At 44.2% G+C, this 19,674-nt stretch overlaps 1 protein-coding gene across 7 annotated transcripts in view; it reads left to right on the forward strand.

The window, feature by feature from the left end:
* The window catches only part of PHACTR2 (phosphatase and actin regulator 2), a 292,400-nt gene that overhangs the window by 213,906 nt on the left and 58,820 nt on the right, over positions 1-19,674 (forward strand). For 5 of the 7 annotated variants that reach the window (XM_055135556.1, XM_055135559.1, XM_055135560.1 and 2 more), the window contains exons 3-4: positions 11,577-11,657; positions 17,443-17,601. In XM_055135556.1, the coding sequence (XP_054991531.1) occupies positions 11,577-11,657; positions 17,443-17,601 (240 nt within the window). The remainder of the gene's footprint in view (positions 1-11,576; positions 11,658-17,442; positions 17,602-19,674) is intronic. The other 2 variants (XM_055135562.1, XM_055135561.1) reach the window with 1 other exon arrangement.

Here is a 19,674-nt window from a genome sequence, read left to right on the forward strand (position 1 = left end):
ATTTCCCAAGAGGTGGAAGCGAAAACTCGTAATCTTCCTCTTTCTTAAGACGGGTCAGGTTTCAACCTTAGGGTCAAGAGAGTCTCTAGATAGTTCTTTAATGTATCTGTCTTAAAAATCTAGATAATTTTTACCATTTATTGGAAGAATATTCCATTTACAAAAGGCATATATTTAACCCTGGTTTGTTTGGGGTTTGTGTATGTGTGTGATTTTTTTTAATTTTGTTTCATATTTTTGTTTTATAATGGTATATAAAAAAGCATCATTATTTACCAAGCTGTTCATATCAGTCATTTCAGGCATTCAGCATTCAACACCAACCATATCACCATTGTCCCCTTCCCTCTACCAATGTCCCCAGTCTCCTTCCCAGCCTCCAAGCCTGCTGCCCTTAGCAGGCACCAACAAATTCACTTCATATTTTTTTTTTCTTTTTGGGTCACACCCAGCTATGCTCAGGGGTTACTCCTGGTTTTGCACTCAGGAATTACTCCTGGCGGTGCTTGGGGGACCATATGGGATGCCGGGGATCGAACCCAGGTCGGCCACGTGCAAGGCAAACGCCCTACCCGCTGTGCTATCGCTCCAGTCCCCACTTCATATTTCTTGTTCAAACATGAGAGCAAATGGAATAATCAGAAAATAGATCAAGAAAAGCCAATTTATGGACATTGTTATAGCTTATAAAGTTGAGTGTGTGTGGTTTGTTTGCTAAACCACTTCAGTGGTCAGTAGGAGTGGTATCCACTTCTCCTGGCTCTGTGCTCAGGGTCACTCCTGGCTGGCCTTGGGGGACGTGATATGTGATGCCTGGGGTTAAACTTGAGTCAGCTGCGTGCAAGGCAGACACCTTACCCTGTCTTCCCTCCAGTGCCTACTCAACCCTTTTAAAGTCAGAGCTCATCATTACCAGTGAATAACGCAACACGTAGGCAAAGTAGGGAAAGAGGCTCGGTTTGTTTTATTGAAGATCGCTGCGACAAAGTCCCTTCAGACATGGCTGGCTGCAGATGCTTAAATGTTCCTATTAGGAATCTGTCTCCTTTCGGTCTGCGTATATCCATACTGTCTTTCTTGTTGTTGTAAGGCTTCCCCTTGGTGAATGGGGAGTGATCATGAAGGCTGAGCTTCGAGCTCATACTCAATTCTAAAGGCTGCAGGAAAAGTGAGAAAGACATCTTTTCCTATTATCCTGACAGCGTTCTTGGACTGGCTCTCAGAGATGCGGGCTGGGCTTGTACTCGTGTTCGGAAGATCACCAGGGTCAGAGAGATGCTGACTTTTGCCAGAGGAAGTTAGGAGCCGAAGAGCACAAACATAGGACCAACCTCACACAAAAAACAAGTGTCTTGACATAGAAAGATTGCACTCATCTGTGGAATATAGAATAATAGACTATAAGACTAATGCCCAAGAATAGTAGAAATAAGTACCAGGAGGTTGTCTCCATGGCTTGGAGGCTGGTCTCTCATTCTGGGCAACTCAGAGAAGGGAACACCAAGTAAAATGTGGTTAGAGGTCATGTGGAGGAAAGATGATGCGGGCCGAATATAGACTAGAGACTGAACACAATGGCCACTCAACACCTTTATTGCAAACCACAACACCTAATCAGAGAGAGAGAACAAAAGGGAATACCCTGCCATAGTGGCAGGGTGGGGTGGGGAGAGATGGGACTGGGGAGGGGGGGAGGGATGTTGGGTTTACTGATGGGGGAGAATGGGCACTGGTGAAGGGATGGGTTATCAAACTTTGTAAGGGAGAGACATGAGCACAAAAATGTATAAATCTGTAACTGTACCCTCACGTTGATTCACTAATTAAAAATAAACTATTAATTAAAAAAAAATAAAAACATCCAAAAAAAAAAAAAACATGTGTCTTGCACAGGGAAGGCAGTCACTCAGAGGCGAGTAAAATCAGGAGAACTGTCAGTAAAAGAGACATGCTTTTCTCTCCCTCACCACTGAGAACCAAACAAATCACAACACTTAAGTGCTCAGCATCCTCTCTGGGAAAATTATTGTTCAGGTATTTGGTGACGGAATGATAGACAAGACTCTTAATTTCTGTCACTGTATCACTGTCATCCCATTGCTCATCGATTTGCTCGAGCGGGCACCAGTAACATCTCCATTTTGAGACTTGTTACTGTTTTTGGCATACCGAATATGCCATGGATAGCTTGCCAGGCTCTGCCGTGCAGGTGAGATACTCTCAGTAGCTTGCCAGGCTCTCCGAGAGGGGCAAAGAAATCAAACCCAGGTCGGCCATGTGTAAGGCGAATGCCCTACCGCTGTGCTATCGCTCCAGCCCCCCTTAATAATTAGACTCCCTCTACTCCCTCATAGGACTTAGATTCCTGTAAATATGTCACTCTGTGTACATGGAGCATTTTTTAACGTACTGCTTTAACCAAAATAATTCCATTAACTGGCATTGATTGCATGCTTTGTAAAACGTTGGCACTAAAGGAAAAAATTTTCTATTTTTCTTTACTTTTTAAAAAAAAATTGAATCACTGAAAGATACACAGTTACACAGTTGTTCATGATTGGGTTTCAGTCATGTAATATTCCGACACGCCACCCTTCACCTATACATTTCCCACCACCAGTGTCCCCAGTTTCCCTTTCCCACCCAACCCCCTGCCCCAGCCTACAAGCAGACACTTTTCTTCTTTCTCTCGAAGAAGCATTTTTCTTCCTTTAAAGTTCTTATTACCCAAAAGAAACTGGAAAGGTAACAGCTGTCAGTACTTTTGATAGCTAAGTTCCTTAGGGGGGAGGGGGGGTTACTTGAGGAGCTTCAAGCGCTTTTCTCACCTGCTAGGAGAGAGATAACCAGATAGGGGGCGCTGTTGGGAGGACACTGAAAATTCTAGGATTTCCCCTTAGGGAAAAATTCTGATTCCAGGAGGCTGAAACAATAAATGCAGGAATGGAACTGAGGAGGTACAGGGAAGGTTTAGAAATGGGGAGAAGTGAAGTTTGACTTTAATCCCAGACTGTGCATGAAAGGGGTGGAAAGGAAAATGGGAGCGGGCAAGCTGTGAGTTGTGACTGGTCGTCAAGTTTGGTGCCTGTTCTGAGGCATCGGCTTTGCTTTTGTCATCTGTCGGATCTGAGTCGTGGAGTGGCACAGATCGACAAGAAAATGCCAGACCCCTGAGTGTTCTTAGGTGGGGATGTTGGCTTCATTTCTCCGCCATGCATTCTTGGAATGCTCGGGAAGGGTCTAGCAGAAGCCCGTTGGATGGCATTTTGATGGCCGCGTCTTTCAACGAGTTCACTGGACCTGACTGAAGCGTCGTTTCTACAGGAGCCCGTTTCTTCGCGCCTGTTTCTGTAGCTCCCGTGGAGCGGAGGCACCGCAGAGCCAGGCTCTTGGAGCACGTCTTCTGCACAACACAAGCGGGTTTCTGTTTCCATCCGGGCTGTACAGCGAATCCATTCAGTGCCCAGCACCAAGAAGATAACACGGCACACGTTATTTAACGGTCCCCTGTTTGCCCTTCTATTTTGTTCCATCGTTAACTGGCGTTCGAGTGGAGAATTAGGGCTCTCTTTCCTCACCCAAAGGAAACACAAGTGGCTTGTTGACTGCAAGATTTACTCTGACCGAAACTTCCAGAGTCCTAGGAAACGTGGGCCAGGCAGCTCCAGCCAGAAAGGGGCTGGTGGCCAGTGCCCACCTCCACTTCTGAATGCAGGCCCCACGCCCAGGAGGACATCGTAAATCACTTCTAATTTATGATCAGCCCAGTCGTGTGCTGCACCCAGCGAGTTGGCTGCCGTTTGTCCCCCGCCACTATGACCTCCCTTCTTCGGGGCATACAGAGACTTTTTCAGATGAGCCATGCGGCAGGGCGTTGAGGGTTTTCCTTTTGGCGGGTGCAGCCAAGGAGTGAGGGAGGGAAAAGACAGAAGACTCTTGTGCTCAGAGTTTTGCTACTGGCAGCTGACTTGCTCTCTCTCTCTCCTGAATTAGAGGTGGGGAAGGCGTATAAACCCCTCTGGTTATTATTATTATTACTATTATTAACCTGTTTCTTTTAAAAATCTGACAAGCCCACATACTGTCCGAGGGTCGGCAAGCTATAGGAACCCTGTTAGGACATGGCCCAAGGGAGAAAAGAAAGTTTCGGTTCTCACTGTCCGTGTACAATGCACTCGGCTAGTTTGTACTTGCACAGAAGCTGTACGGCCCCTGACAGGAAGGGATGATATTTTTTTTTGTAGGATAAGAAAGTAGCTGAATGGAGGTTGGAGAGGAGGCGTGAGGGTGACTTAGTAGCGTTCGGTACATGCCTTGCCAGCGCCAAGTCCCCGAGTTCAGTCCCTGACTCTGCCCACATGCACCCAGCCTGCTCCCGGAGGCTTTTCCGTTGGGGACCCGCAGCGTACCACAGCCAGATGTGTGCGAGTGTCTCGACTCTGGTGTGTAGCTTCCTAGCCAGCGGCACACTGAGAGCGGTGCCAGCCCTGCGGACAGTAGGATGGTTCTTGGGGAGCTGAACAGCCAGAATATATGCTGGCACTCAGACTGAAAGACTAAAGTTCCCATGAACCTTGTAAGTGCCATGACTCATAGTGGGGGACCCCTCAGCGATCCCGGAGGCCAAAATGTGAGCCCCCTCCTCCCCATGAGCCCCACAACTGCCTATGGGTGACCCCGGGTCATCACAGAAGCCACCCTAAAGGGAAGGGAAGGACAAAGAACAAAGGGAAGGTGGATTGAGACAGGAAAAGGAGTGACTTCCTGTGTCGGGCCTGTGGGAAAGACTGTTGACCTCTCAGCAGAGACGAAGGGATGGAGGGAGCAGTGAGGGTCGGGGACATCCCATCCGCTCAGGACAGAGAGGTTCACTTTGGGGACCTGCTCAGGGGAGAAGCAGCTGAGGCAGAGCGATGAAGCTGAGTCCCGAGGGACCAGCAGGGGGTACGTCAGAGAGGTACCTGGGGCCATTGCAGAGACACGCCAGGGGTTGAGATTGTATTCAAAGAGAGATTGGCAAGCGGTGGAAGGATCTGGAAGGTCTGAAACACTTGAACCCCACTTGTGATGTGGGGGCTGGGGGGGTGGGGGCATGACCCCGTGCAGTCCTCATTTCTTAGAAGAGAGCTCTGATGAACCCTATGTGGAGAGTGACCCTGAATCGCAGTGGGGCTTGATCATGGCAGGAAACGCCCCACACGCCTGCCTGCTCCGTAGGAATCCAAGTGACTTACCCCCAGCCAGGCTGGCTTGGGGGGTGCGCGGTGGGAACGACACAGTTTCCTCCAAAGAGTGCCGCACGCAGGCTCTTTCTGGGCAAGGTTGCGGTCACGCTGTGCGTGTCTCCCCCCCACCACTCCCAAAGCCCCCCCTGCTGTTGCACAGACTCGCAATCCAGGAGCTGACGGTGGGGGGCGGGGGGTTGGTCAGATGCTGAGAGACTTCAATAAACGCTCTGCTGGCGGGGAACACAGGCTCACTCATGCTGTTCTGCGTGCACAGAGAGCTCCCTCTCATCCCGAGCCGTGCGGGAGTGGGGCTGTGATCAATGTGCGCCCCCACCCCGTGGTTTCAGCTCCTCCTGTGAAACACCATCCTCCTCTCCAGGGGGGTGGAAACTGGCGCTGGCGAGGCCATAGAGCATCCGTCCCGGTAGACCGGGGCGTTTGCAGGCGGGTGAGCATGCCTGGGGACCGTTTCTGCCATGCCTCCGGCTTCGTGCCGCCCCTTGGACTAGGATGACCTCTCCGATTCATTCCAGGACACGGGCCTTCCAAGTGCCACAAAATAAATAAATAAATAAATAAGAATGGGGGGCCTGGTGAGTGTGCTCAGCAAACATACAGGCGCTAGATAAACATGCAGCACATATTTCAGAAGATGAAGAGATACTTGTTCGTCGGGGAGAGCGCCGGTTGGAACTCCGTGCCTCCGTGACATACCTCCCGTGCTCAGCCGCCTGCAGTTTGTTCCTGTTGGCCCAGCACACAGGTCCCTGCTTTATGGTTAGAATGCACCCTGTCCAAGAGCAAACAAGCAGCCCACATGGCCCCATCAGGACCAGTTCCTCGGAGGTCGAGCAGAGCAAACGTGTGGGGCTCGGAGTCTTGGCAAGAAGCCAGGTGCCACCTCAAAGCCTCCAGAGTTTACAGGGAAGAATGGGAGGGATGGGATTTTTTTTTTCTTTTAAAGCTGAGATATTAAGTTAGAATGATAGCCACTGAAAACAAAACGTAAAGCATCCTCTGGAAACGATCATGGATACAGAATACCAAAGGGACAAGGCCCGGGAACTTGGGCCTGCTTGAGTGCAAGAGTGAAAGCTGTTGTTTCTGTACTGCAAAAGGAACAGTAACCAGGAGAAAGACAGACCTCCCCGCAGGCTGGGAGAGAAGGTGATTTGCCCACTGTCACTGTCACTGTCATCCCGTTGTTCATCGATTTGCTCAAGTGGGCACCAGTAACATCTCCATGTGAGATTTGTTGTTACTGTTTTTGGAATACCGAATATGCCGCAGGTAGCTTGCCAGGCTCTGCCATGGGAGCGAGATACTCTCAGTAGCTTTCCAGGCTCTCCGAGAGGGGTGGAGGAATCGAACCTGGGTCGGCTTCGTGCAAGGCAAATGCCCTACCCACTGTGCCAACGCTCCAGCCCATTTGCCCACTACCCATCTGAAAAAAAGTTAACATCCAAGGTCAATAAAGCACTTGTAAAACAGCAATAGCAATAAAAAGTCAAGCAACACCGCAAACATAGATGGAGGAAAGAGATGGATAGACTCTTAAAAGAGTAGGTATATGGAAAAATATTTTTCATCACTTATCAGAGAAAGGCAAATCAAAACAACTGAGATGTCACCTCACACCAGCAAGACAGGCACATATCAAGAACTAAAACAACACTTGCTGTCATTAATAAAGGGTGAAGGGCCCCTCAGTCACTGTTGGTGGGAATACCGCCTGACTCAAACATTTTTAGAAGACAATGTGCACACATCTCAAAGCAAGAATTGAGTTTCTCTATGACATAGCAGTTCATATTTATGCTCTTGGTTAATTACAGCACTACTAATAACCAAAATCTGCAAACAACCGAAGTCCCCAAGAACAGATGACTGAATTTTAAAAAACTATGGTATATACATGTAGTGGAATACTTTTCAGCAATAAGAAAAGACAAAAATCAGGCAATTTGACACTATGTGAATAGATCTGGAGAGTCTCATACTAAGTGAAGTTGATCAGGAGACAGGAACACAGAAAGATCGCTTTCATGTGTGGGCTATAGAGAAACATAGTAAGTGAACAACAAATGGTCAGAGGCAGCAGATCCTGAGAATAGGCCTAAAAAACTGAGCTTAAATGAGTCAGAAAGAGAGGGACAGATGTAGAATGACTGCACTCGTTTGTGGAATATGAAATAGCATGAGACTGACACCCAAGGGCAGTAGACACAAGGGCCAGGAATATGCTTATAGTTGGAAGCCTGCCTCATGAGCTGGGGGAAAAGGCAGCTGGAATAGAGAAGGGATCACTAAGTCAACGATGGTTGGAGAACTTGTTCAGGATAGAAGATGTACTTACCAAGGCTGAAAGTAGATAAAGGACCAAGCGTGACAACCTCTCAGTATTTGTATTGCAACCCGTAATGCCCAAAAGTAGAGAGAGAGAGTATGGGGAAAATAGTCTGCCGCATAGGCAGGTGGAGCAGGGGGCTGATACTGAGGATGCTGGAGGTGGGAAATGTGCACTGGTGGAGGGATGGGTGTTTGATCATTATATGCCTGAAACTCAAAGAACTGAGTTTACCAAGGCTGGGGCAGGGGTTGTGAAGACTGAGATCATGAGAGGGAAGCGACACGGGTGGAGGGTGTTGTGTTGATACATTGCATCATGAAACCCTAACACCACATCACCGTGGTGACTCACACAATCTTTTTTTCCTAGCTCTGCTCAGGGCTTACTCTTACCTCTGTTCTGAGGGCCTGCTCCTGGCAGGCCTTAGGGGGCCATTTGTGGTGCCGGGGATCAAATCTGGGTTAGTTGAGGTCAGGGCAAGTGCCTTATGCATTATACTATCTCTGGCCCCTCCAGTAATGTTTTGTTTTTAAGCCACACTCACTCTGCTCAGGGCTTGTTCCTCACTCTGTGCTCAGGGATCACTCCTGGCAGTACTCCAGAGAATGATATGGGGATACCAGGGATTGAACCCGGGTCATTTGCATGCAAGGTAAGCACCTCAACCACCGTATTACCTCTCCAGCCCCCTCTCAAATAAATGAGGTTTAAAATCAAGGAATGAAAGGTTTTTGGGGAGCCTAAGGCAGAGATGGCACAGTGGCCTCGAGGGAGGATTTCGGGTCACACATGGCAGTTGCGGGAGTGTTGACTCAGTTCTGTTCACAGGTAACGAACAGTGAGAATCGGGGACGGAAGTGGTGGGACTCGAAGCCAAGACTCCTGACACCATTGTGTGTTTGGGCCACTTGTCCAAAGCTGCGGACTAATGTCTCATTTCCTGCGAGCATGGGGCAGGTGAAGAGAGGAAAGGCGGACAGCCTCTGTGACGCTGAGGGTCATGGTGAGGCGTTTGGCTTCCCAGAACGTCGCTTGAGCCCCAGGCCTGCTGGCACCTGTATTGGGGCAGAGGAACCTGGAAGCTCCGGTCCCTCCCAGGCCCCTCGTTCTCAGAGCCCTCGTGAGGGAAATTTGCCCGGCCCTTAGCAGCAGGCAGGTGGGGGACCCTGCATCTCTGCAGCCTCCGCTCGGTCATCTTGGGGGCGAGCCGATTGCCAGCACCGACTAGTGTTCTTTTTGACAAAATGTCACCCAAGTCAGGACAAATGGAAACTGTATTTCAGCCACAGTTAAATGCAAGTCTTTAAATCGGTGTTTTAAAATTCCATTTTCTGAACCACATTGGCAGCGCTCAGGACTCACTCTTGGTTCTGAACTCGGGGATGACTCTGGGTGGGCTCAGAGGAACATACGGGGGTGCCGGAGGTTGAACTGGGTCAGCCAGGTATTCTTTTCATTTAAAAGAGCTTTTATTTTTTTTTTTTGTCTCTTTGAAAACACCCGCATTATTTTGTAGTGTTTTTGTTCTGAGATCACACCTGATGATAGATACTCAGGAGTTTACTCCTGCCTCTGCACTCAGGAATTACTCATGACGGTTCTCAGGGTACTATATGTGATGTCGGGGATTGGATCCTGGTTAGTTGACCACGTGCAAGGCAAGCACCCTACCTGCTCTACTATCTCTCCAGCACCAAAATCCCAACATTGAAGGGAGCTGCTACTGCTTTTGGAAGAGAAGGGTGCAGCGTGTATGTGTATGGAGTCATCTAAGAGGGGAGGAGGGGTGTGTGTGTGTGTGTGTGTGTGTGTGTGTGTGTGTGTGTGTGTGTGTGTGTGTGTGTGTGTGATGTAATCCTAACATGCGTACATCCTGATAGACCCAGAGGGTCAGTATCATGTAAGTCGGATGGAGAAAGACAACCAACACTGAGTTATTTCATTCCTGTGTGGCATATCAAGAAATAAAATAATTAAGGGAGGTAGCTTGCCTTGCATGTGGCAGCCTGGGTTTAATCCCTAGCACCATCTATGGTCCCTGAGCCCTCCAGGAGTGAACCCTAAGCACAGAGCCAGGAAGAAGCCCCGAGCACTATCAGATATGACCCCCAAACAAAAATCCAACAACAGTCAACTAGCATAAGCATAAATTTTCCAGCTATAAGGCCAATTTTCGGGGGTTGCAGGGAAGGTGGAAGGTATTTAGGTACTTTTAGACCAAGGGGACCAAGGTCTGGTGAAGGAGAGAAGGGGGCTCTTGGTGGTGACTTTTGCATAGTCCGAGCACTATGGACTTTTTGTGATGCACACCTCAAACTTACATAATGTTCCAATGCAGCATTTCTTCAGCCAGAAAAAAAAGTTTCTAAATAAATCAGTCAGATGTTAACAATCATTTTTTCAATCCTTCATTCATCTTGTTTGTTTACATTCTGATTCTATAACCCGACATGTTTGGCAACTTAGAGCACAGAGCACATATGCTGTAGATCAAATTGAAATGAAGTCGGGTCACTGACGGGGGGAGGAAACAGTTCCTATCTCGAGATCAGTGTGTAAAATCTGTGCTCATCCCAGGTTTTGCACTAGCCTTTTTCGGCGGTCAGGATAAAAATGGAGCCCATGATTCTTGTTTACCAGAAAGGGAAAACATTTCCAACTTCTTCAAGAGAGATTAAGTTCTGTTGTAGGGGGGCTTGTGTAGTTACTAACATTAACTGAAGACATCTTCTGGACTTTGTAGATCATGCCTGGCCCAGCTGAAGACCTGCCCCTTCCTTTTTTCCTCTCCCTTGAGAGTGTCCTGGCCACCTGGAGCGCTCCTTCTCCCTCTCAGCCTTTTGTCTTGCTACAAGTTGTGTTTGTAGGTGTCAGAGCCTGGCGTGGAGTTGTGGGTTTAGTTTGGGTCTTGGTCCTGTATTGTTGAGGATGGCATTAGAATTGCTAGACTGTGGGGCCAGGGGCAGGAATCTTAAGCCACCCCAGTGTTCACCAACAAATCTTTTTCTTCCTCCCTAAAGAAGTCTCTGTTCCTTCCCTGGTTCGTTTCTGCTGTGTCGTGGTTTCTTTTCAGCTGTTTCAAAATGAGCATACTTATCTGCTGCCTTCACTGAGTATTCTTGGAAGCCTGTCTTCTGAAATGCACCTTTTGTTGGTCCCTTTTGTGGATAATGCACTTGAGGTTTCAGTGACTTGCAGTTAACCACAGTCCAAAAATTATAGGTTATTATGTTTATTCGCTTTCTATTTTGGTGCTGTTTCCAGGTTAGTGCTCAGGATGTTGCTTCTATATACTTGGGGGACCGTTTCTGTGGAGGGGGGAGGAATCAAATCCAAACAGCCTACATGTAGGGCGAGAAGAGGAGGGGAGAGGGAGAGAATATATTTACTTTTATGGCTCTAATTATTTTAATGAGTGGTTGAATTAATTGGGTTGTTATGGTAGGGATCAAACCCAAGACCTCACACTTGTGAGGCATGTGATGTACCATTGAGCCACATCTACATTCCCTCTCTATTATTATTATTATTATTATTATTATTATTATTATTATTATTATTATTAATCACTGACTGTGCCTAATCTGTACATTGAATCTGTGTATTACAGGTCTGTGTGTATAAGTATAGGTAAAAACAGTATTGCAGGATTTTTAGCATCTACTTGGGCTCTGGGCCATATCCTCCGTGGAATTACCGTGCAATTACCAGTGACAAAAATATTTTAACCTGAGACATGTCTTTGTGTTCATGGTTGATATGAAAGAGTTTCTGGATTCCGGGGCCACACATGATCGTTTCAGAGACCAGACATGTGGCAGGGAATCCCAGGCCTGCTTTTGATTCCAATTACACGTTGTGTTCAACAACTAGGAAAATGAGGGGTTGAACCCTCAAGTGAATAGAATGAGCACGCACTCAATTTGACTTGGAATATGTCTGTATTATAAGAATAAGAAGTGACATGGTTCTTACTTGTGTTTCTTCTTTTTCTAAAGTACTGGAAAGGAAGATATCTACAAGGCAGAGTAGAGAGGAGCTGATCAGAAGGGGCGTTCTGAAGGAGTTACCTGATCAAGGTAAGGACATTCATCCTAGGTTTGGAAGAATGTCACTCTTTCTTTAATTTTCTCTTGGCCTTTAAGATGATCGTGGTCTTTGAGAGGGAAGGCATTTGAGTATTGTAGTCCAAGAATATTGCTTGCAATTTAGAATCTGAGGTGGACCGAAAAGAAACTCAGTGACCTTTGAGGTGAGTTCTTCACCAAGTGCTACTCGAACCCGAAAGCTCCATAGAGTTCACGGTGTGCCTGAGATGCAGATGTTTCCACGACTCCCCTTTGATTCTTGAGTTTCAGTCACGCTCTGCAAGGTCACTAAATTGAATCAGTGCCAAGTTTTAGCCTGGCTCTTGCCTTTTTAATTTTTTTAAGTTTCCCAGGAAATTAAAGCAAGAGAAAAGAGACCTTGGTGTCCCTTGTATCTCTGGTATTATCAGGTCTGTAATGCAGTCAGATGTACAACACAGAAGGCCTGAGCGGACAAATTAATCTGCTCCCCTGGCATTGTTTTTTTTCATTTCTCTGAATCTAGTTGTCTCTAATATTTTCACTAACAATTACTAGCCCTACTTCTTTCTAACTCTAATCTTCCCTTTTTTTCCCCTCTATCATGTTAGGAGTAATCCTGTAACAACAACAACAACAACAATAAGACAAGGATTAGATAGAATTAAAAATAGATTTTCAGAGAAAACCCCAATAAATAACAGCAAACAGTTTACATCACTCCTACTACTATTGAAACTGCAGAACATTTTTTTTGTTGCTGTCTGGTTGATTTATTTCATACTTCTCTTGCAACATTTATTAGAGTCAAGTATTCTTATTGTATGTGGGGACGGTAGGGTGCCGGGAATCAGAACCCGGGTCTCAAACATGCGAACATTCATTCACCCACTGAGTTCTATACACTCCAGGTCTCATTAGTATTGTACCTGTGTGGGAATGAATAACGTCTTCTTAATTTGGAAATGAATAGTGCTTCTTTTTTCCTGCTCTATGTTCCTTGCAAGTGAAGTATCACTGGGCTTTCACTATTTATAAACCTTACAGACCCACTTTCTCCCACACCTGAATAATTCCAGAATGGAGCTGGCAAATGCCCTCCTCCTCTTTCACTCCGTTTTCAAAGGCAGTCAGAAGGACTGGAGTGAATGGCACCATTTTACTTGAGCCCTCACAGTTTTAGGTCCTTCAAATATTTTTCACTGCTCTATGAATGGACTCTATGTTTTCCCTAGTTTTACCTTGCAGCTCCTTATTTCCTCTGTGGGACTTTTAAAAATAAAAATGCACAGCCCTGATTTTTCCTTTCTACTTGAAGGTAGCCTGACAGTCTCCAAATGTCTCTTCCCCCTAACGTTCCTCCTTTGTTCAGTGTTCAAATTTTCGAACACTGAATGCCATACAGGCACCTTGATAGGGGTACGCCTTCAGACCTTCACGGGTCTGAAGGTCTTAGAAATATTTTAAAGAATGATGATGGAACCTTTTTAAATGGAAATTGTTACTGAACATTGAAGATGGTCACTAACTTAAAGGCAGAGGCCTGAGCTATATAATAGCACAGCGGGTAGGGCATTTACCTTGCACAGGGCCAACCCAGTTCAATCCCTGACATCCCTTGCAGTGTCAAGAGTAATTCCTAGTGCAGAGCCAGGAGTACCCTTAGGTGGGCCCCCACCCCACAAACAAATAATAGTAATAATTAAAAATGAAGCTTAAAGGTGTTTCCCCCACACGTACACTTTTTAAGATTATTTTAAAAACTGGAGCAGCACTTGAGATGTAACTTAGTGGTTGAGCACAAACTTTGTATATTTGAGGTTCTGGGGGGACAAACACCAACACCACAAAATAAAATAAAACCACATTAACTGCCACTTCTCACTTTTCCCAGCTGCTGGTAACCAAAAAAAAAAAAAAAATTAAGAGATAAGAAATAAAATTCTAGATAGAAAGGAGCTAACACTTCCTAAAAACAAGCAATTTTCAGTAGAAAGGAATGCTTATGAGTCCTTAATTTTCAGTCTTCCTACTGTGCTGAACACTTGTATGATGGCTTGTAATTTCATACTAATTACACAGAAATCTGATCCTAACTTGCCTTTTTTTAACATTCACAAGCTTAACATGAAAAGTTTCAGGACATGAAAGAGCAATTTTTAACCTGAGCCTAATGTAATAAGGGTCATGTTCAGGATAGCATAAATTACTGAATTTTAGTTTCCACCTTTTTGCATGGCCCCTTTGTAGAAATTGCCTAATATTTGAAAGTTTCTGTTCCTTCCACATATAAATAGAGCTCCCCCGCCCCAACCCTGCACCAGCTCCTTTGCGGCCGAGGGTCTGAGAAAATGATTTTCTGTCATATTTCTGAAACAATTAACCTGAGAGCTTCAGTCTCTTTTAAGCTCCAGCCAGAGCCTGGAAGCTGCCATGCTTGGTGACAGTGCCCTGTCTCTGTCCCTGAAGGTTCATTTTTTGCCTTGATCTTCCTGACCTTGCCTGGGCCCGTGACGGTCCTTGTCAAGGATGCCCGTGTTCAGTGAGCCAGGTGATTTTCTCAATTCCTTCAGCTACCCTAGCTTTGACCTTCCCCCAAATTACCGCATACTCTTGCTCCAGCTAAGTTTTATTATTTCTTTTATGGGTTTTGGAGTTTTTGTTTTGTTTTGTTTTGTTTTTTAACACGAACTCTAATTCCAATCCTAACGTTCAGTGATCGGTCTTCTCTCCTGGGGAAGTCCATGATGCAACCCAAGTTCAGTCCTTATTTTGTGGTTCTTCTCTTCCATCTTCTCTCTTCGCTTGTACACGCGGCGGGTCGACAGTTCTGCCTGCCTGCCTGCCAGCCTCCTCCCTCTTCTGCCTCGGTTTACTTTGCAGTCTAATCTTGGGCCTTTTTTTTTTGGTTATCCTGATTTCCCCCTCATCTCTGTTGCTCTGTTAACTCTATCCCAACAACTTCATAGCTGTTTCTCAGAACGGGGCAAACCCTCCATGGTCTCCTGCTCCTTATTTAAAACCACTCTGTGCTATGTACACTTGGTCTTTTGTTTTACTTCTTATTTTTTTTACTTCTTTTTTTGATTGATTGAGATACTCTTATTTACAGTACTGTTAATGATGGCTCCCTGTCTATAAATCCAACACTGCACCCATCACCAGTGTACCCGCCTCTCTCTCCTGTAGTCCCCAATGCCTTTCCCTTTCAGTTCCCCACCCACAGAATCAGTTTTGTGAATCAGATCTGCTGTTTTGTTGCCTGTGTCCCTTTCTTGCTACCTTGCTGTGCATCTTTAAGTTCCACATTTGAAAGACATCATTTTATATCTGTCCCCTCCCTTCTGACTGATAATCTCCTAGCATGATACACTCTAGTTGCATCCGTGTTGCAACAAATGCATGATTTTATTCTTTCTTGGAGCTGCCCGATATTCCATTGTGTATATGTATACCACAGCTTCTTGATTCATTAATCCATAGAGCCATTGGGCATTTAGGTAATTCCCGTATCTTAGCTAATCTACTAAGTGTGTAATGAACTTAGATGTGAATATGTCCTTTTGAAATTAAGGGTGTTTTTATGTTTTGAGGATACAGTGCCAAGAAGTGGTATCACTGGGTATCACTGTTATTTATCACAAATATGTCTTCTTTTCCTACTTATTTTTATGTGCACTGGTTTTAGCTCAGACCTCAAAGTATCTTTCCCTAATGATGACTGTTTCTGTCTTGTGATAATTATCTAACATCATTTTCCACCCCCCACTCACCATTTAATTTTTTCTATACTCTTTTTGTTCTTAATTTGAAAAAGCAAGTTATTTACATAATAATAAGCATAATAGGCTAATAGTTAAACTAAAATTGACTCATTTTTAAAGTGATTTAAACATTTTTTGTTACTAGCTAGAGTCAGAGAAAGCAAAGATACATTTAAGTTTTGATTTTCTAAGAATAAGACTTTTATACAGTGGGACTTTCATACAATTTTCTAATTTGTGTTTATATTATTATTATTATTATTATTATTATTATTATTAGGGAGATGAGTTGAGATGTCACGCGTGGCTGAGCTCAGATTTTGTCCTCGGTTCTCTGCTTAAGGATCATTTCTCTGGTGCCTTGGGTACCATATGTGGTTCTAGAGTACACCCAAGTCAGCCACATGCAAGGCAAGCACCTTACCCCACTATACTGTCTCTCCAGCCCTTTATTTTTCAATTCTTACATTCATTTCATTTTCCTGTATCTGATACCTCACTTTCAATTGTGTCTACTGTCTCCTATATCCTTATAATAAATTTCTTGGGACCAATAATAAGAACTAAAAATCTTTTGATTTATTTTTTGGTTCGACATATACTTTTTTTTTTATTAATGAGTCACTGTGAGGGTGCAGTTGCAGAGTTTCGTGCCTGTGTTACAGTTATATAATACTCGAGTACCCATCCCTCCACCAGTGCCCATTCTCCTCCACCGATGGCCCCAGGGTCCCTCCTCCCCTCCATGCCTTCCCCCCCTACATATACTCTTTAAAAAATTATTACCTCCGTTTTGTTGAAATTGTTAAGATTTATTTGCAGTCACATTGTTTCAGTTATTGCGTATTTCAGCTTTACATAGTAATCAAGTTATAGGATCTTGGGAGTTTCCATGACTAATAACAGTTGCTTTTTTTCACTTTGAGTATGATAATTCCATGACATGTATTTTACTTATTAAATTCCTTGCCTGTTGTTGTTCAGAATGCCAGTAAGTTTCACATATATTTATATATATGTATATACAAATCAGTACAATTGTACATAGTAATAACTTAGAAGATGGTCTCTGTTTTCTAATGAAAATGTTTCTAATGTTTTTTGCTTCTAAAAAATAAGAATTTCAAAAAAACCAATTCTGACTATACATTTCTTCAAGTTTGCTAAGTTAAATCATGAATTTTTAAATTCTTATATAATTGTAGGTCACTGTATCACTGTCATCCCATTGCTCATCAATTTGCTCGAGCGTGCACCAGTCATGTCTCCATTGTGAGACCTTTGGTTACTGTTTTTGGCACATCGAATACGCCATGGGTAGCTTGCCAGGCTCTGGCGTAGGGCAGGATACTCTCAGTAGCTTGCCAGGATCTCCTAAAGGGATGGAGGAATCGAACCCGGGTTGGCTGCATACAAGGCAAACGCCCTACCCGTTGTGCTATTGCTCCAGTCTTATACATAAATCAGAAAATTAAAATTAACTTTGTTATTATCTTTTTCCTGGCTATTAAATAATAGTTCTATTATTCTGTAAAGTTAGCTATCAGAGATACAGTATCCTAGGCTTGGAAATGTTCATCTTTTCCCACTAATTGTTTTCATGTGTGATTACATTTCATGTCACTTGTGTATTTGCATTCACTTTGTGCTTTCGTTAAAATGTCTTTTTTGTTTTAAGAGGACTGCTTTTTGACATTCCTTTTTTGAGTAACAAAGCAATATCTAAGTATTAACTTCAACAAACCGAAGTGCTAGAGAAAGGGTCTCTAGTGCCGAGGTGTTTTTCATTCCTGCTGTCTTGAAGTGATCCTGGCTTATCTCCTCCTTAGCTGCTTGCCCCAGTCAAGACAGAGGGTTTCCTAGTTCTTCATCTGAATGAATATCTTGAGGAGAATCAGGTGCCACAGAAGCAGATATGCTTTGTTCTCGGGGTCTGAAACGCGGACTTGAACCCAGTGGTTCTCGAACGATGAAGAACGGGATTTTAGAACGCCATCCAGTTAGACATCTAGGTGTTTCTCTCCCCATTTTAGATGGAGATGTGACAGTTAACTTTGAAAACTCAAACGGGCACATGATACCCATCGGCGAGGAATCTGCCCGAGAGGAAACTGTAGTAAAACCTGAAGAAGGTAATGGCTCTCTAGCTGAAAAGGCGCCTCCTCTGGAAGAAAAGGCAGAAGATAAGAAAGGTAAAAAAATCAAAAGATACCCCATAACCTTCTACTTCAATACAGCTCCACTGGTAGAAAGAGGAGGGAAATGATAGCTAGAGGAAAGGGAAAATAAAAAAGTGCAAAGTTAGATGCATCTCTGTTTTACATACAGCTCATTTCACTTATTATTCTGGACGGACAATTAACTTACAGTTTTTTTGTTTTTTTTTTAATCACTAAAGATTTCCTTACTCAGGAGCTTTTTGTAGTTTCTCTAAAACTAATGCTAGTGGACTGGGCATTTTTCCATGTTGCTATAACTGGCCCAGGTGAGCACTCAGTATGGAGAAATGTCGAAACTCAGGAGACTTGGAATTTCAAACTAGCACTCATTCTCTGGCCTTAGGACTTTGACAGGTAGCACTGCGACAATCCCGAGTTGTTGGGTCTCCAGCACTGCAGCATTTCTGAAGGGGCCATCCGAGGACTTGAGTTTCTGTCTGTGCCACCAGCTTCTCCTCCATGATTTGTCTGCGAAGTTGGAAACCTCAAAATGTGCCAGAGATTCTCGGTGCGGTTCTCTGAGACTTCCTTAGAGAACTTGGTTTCGAGCTTGAATGTAGAGATACAGGGCAAGTACCTGAGAGCATCACGAATCTCCATTTACCCCGTGAAAGGAGCCTTTAGTCCTTCTACGTTACGCTAACAAGAATCGAAACCCCAAAAAACTAGGCTTTGTTAGGAGAGTCAGCATGATTCCAGTGAAGCGTGGAAATTGACACAGTGACTATTTCCTGTCTTTCAAATTGGAGGGCAAAAATTGGTCAAATGAGTTGGAGTTCTATAGACATTTTGAAAACGCTTAGAAAAAACACAATCTGTAATTTCCTTTTTTTAAAAAAAATAAAAGCAAATGTTCCTAAGGCAAAGGGATCAAAAAGAGCACTTGCTCGACCTTGTAACTTAAAATCATCTTCTTTGAAATCTGTAACTCCTCATGATTTGCATCGTGAATACCCTCTAAAATTTTATAAAGTCTCTAGTAATAACCTGTTAGAAATCCATCATTTTGTATTATTGAGAGTTGAGTGGAATATTCCTGAAATTCTCCTTCTCCCTTTAAAGAAGTCCTGTCCAGTTTATTAATCCTGATTATAAGAAATTAATATTTTAAATAGTGATATTCCTGGAACTTAAAGAGTAAATAGTCCTAAATAGATTCTAAGGGGATTCTCTTTAAAGTATTAGTGCAATTCATGTTTGCCTATGTATTTATTTACTTACGAGTCTGACTGTCCTGTCTCATCAAACTGTTAAATTTCAAGTCCATCTGTGGTTTGTCCGTGAGTACAGTTTTTTTTTTTTGCATTTAAGAATCACATCCTTCATTGGGAAACAGAACCATCTCTCGTGCTCGCCTGGTTGGTATGGGGTGTCAATCAGTGAACTGGTCAAACTTCAAAGGAAGTGTTTCCTTTATCAACCTAATAAAAAGTTGTTGACAGTTTTATGTCAGTTAAAGTAACAAGCTTGATATTAAAAAAAAAAAAAAGAAAAGAAAAAGAAGATGGCAGATCACGGAGATCTGTGGCCTTCCAGGAGGTGTTTTTGTTTTAAATCATTCTTGACCGAGAACTTGTGCATTTGGTTCTTTGTGATAAAAAAGGTACAAGATAGCATCTTGCTTGACTGGTGTGTACATAGGAAAGAGAAATGCTGAAAATTCTACCATACCACTTACCAGGCAGCGTGACCTACAGCTTTTTGCAGTCCACACACCTCTGAAACCACAGAAGAATGAGAGGGGCTGGTGGAGAGAGCGTACAGCAGGGAGGGTGGGTTAGATCCTTGGCAGTCCACATGGTCCCCCGAGCATGCCAGGAGTGACCTCTAAGCTCGGAACTAGGAGTAAGCCCTGAGCACTGCCAGGTACAGCACCTCACCCCATCCCCCAAGAAATATGAGGAAAGGATTTTACAGGAAGCTATCTCTTGAGACCGTAACGAATGTCACATATAACAAATATTGCATATAATGTTGAATTGCAGATGCCTTCTCTGAAAAGATAACATTGAGTTTTTGTAGTCAAAAACCTTTCCTCTCCTTGTC

Source organism: Sorex araneus, chromosome 4 (assembly GCF_027595985.1).
Source record: "Sorex araneus isolate mSorAra2 chromosome 4, mSorAra2.pri, whole genome shotgun sequence".
Taxonomy (NCBI): Eukaryota; Metazoa; Chordata; class Mammalia; order Eulipotyphla; family Soricidae; genus Sorex; species Sorex araneus.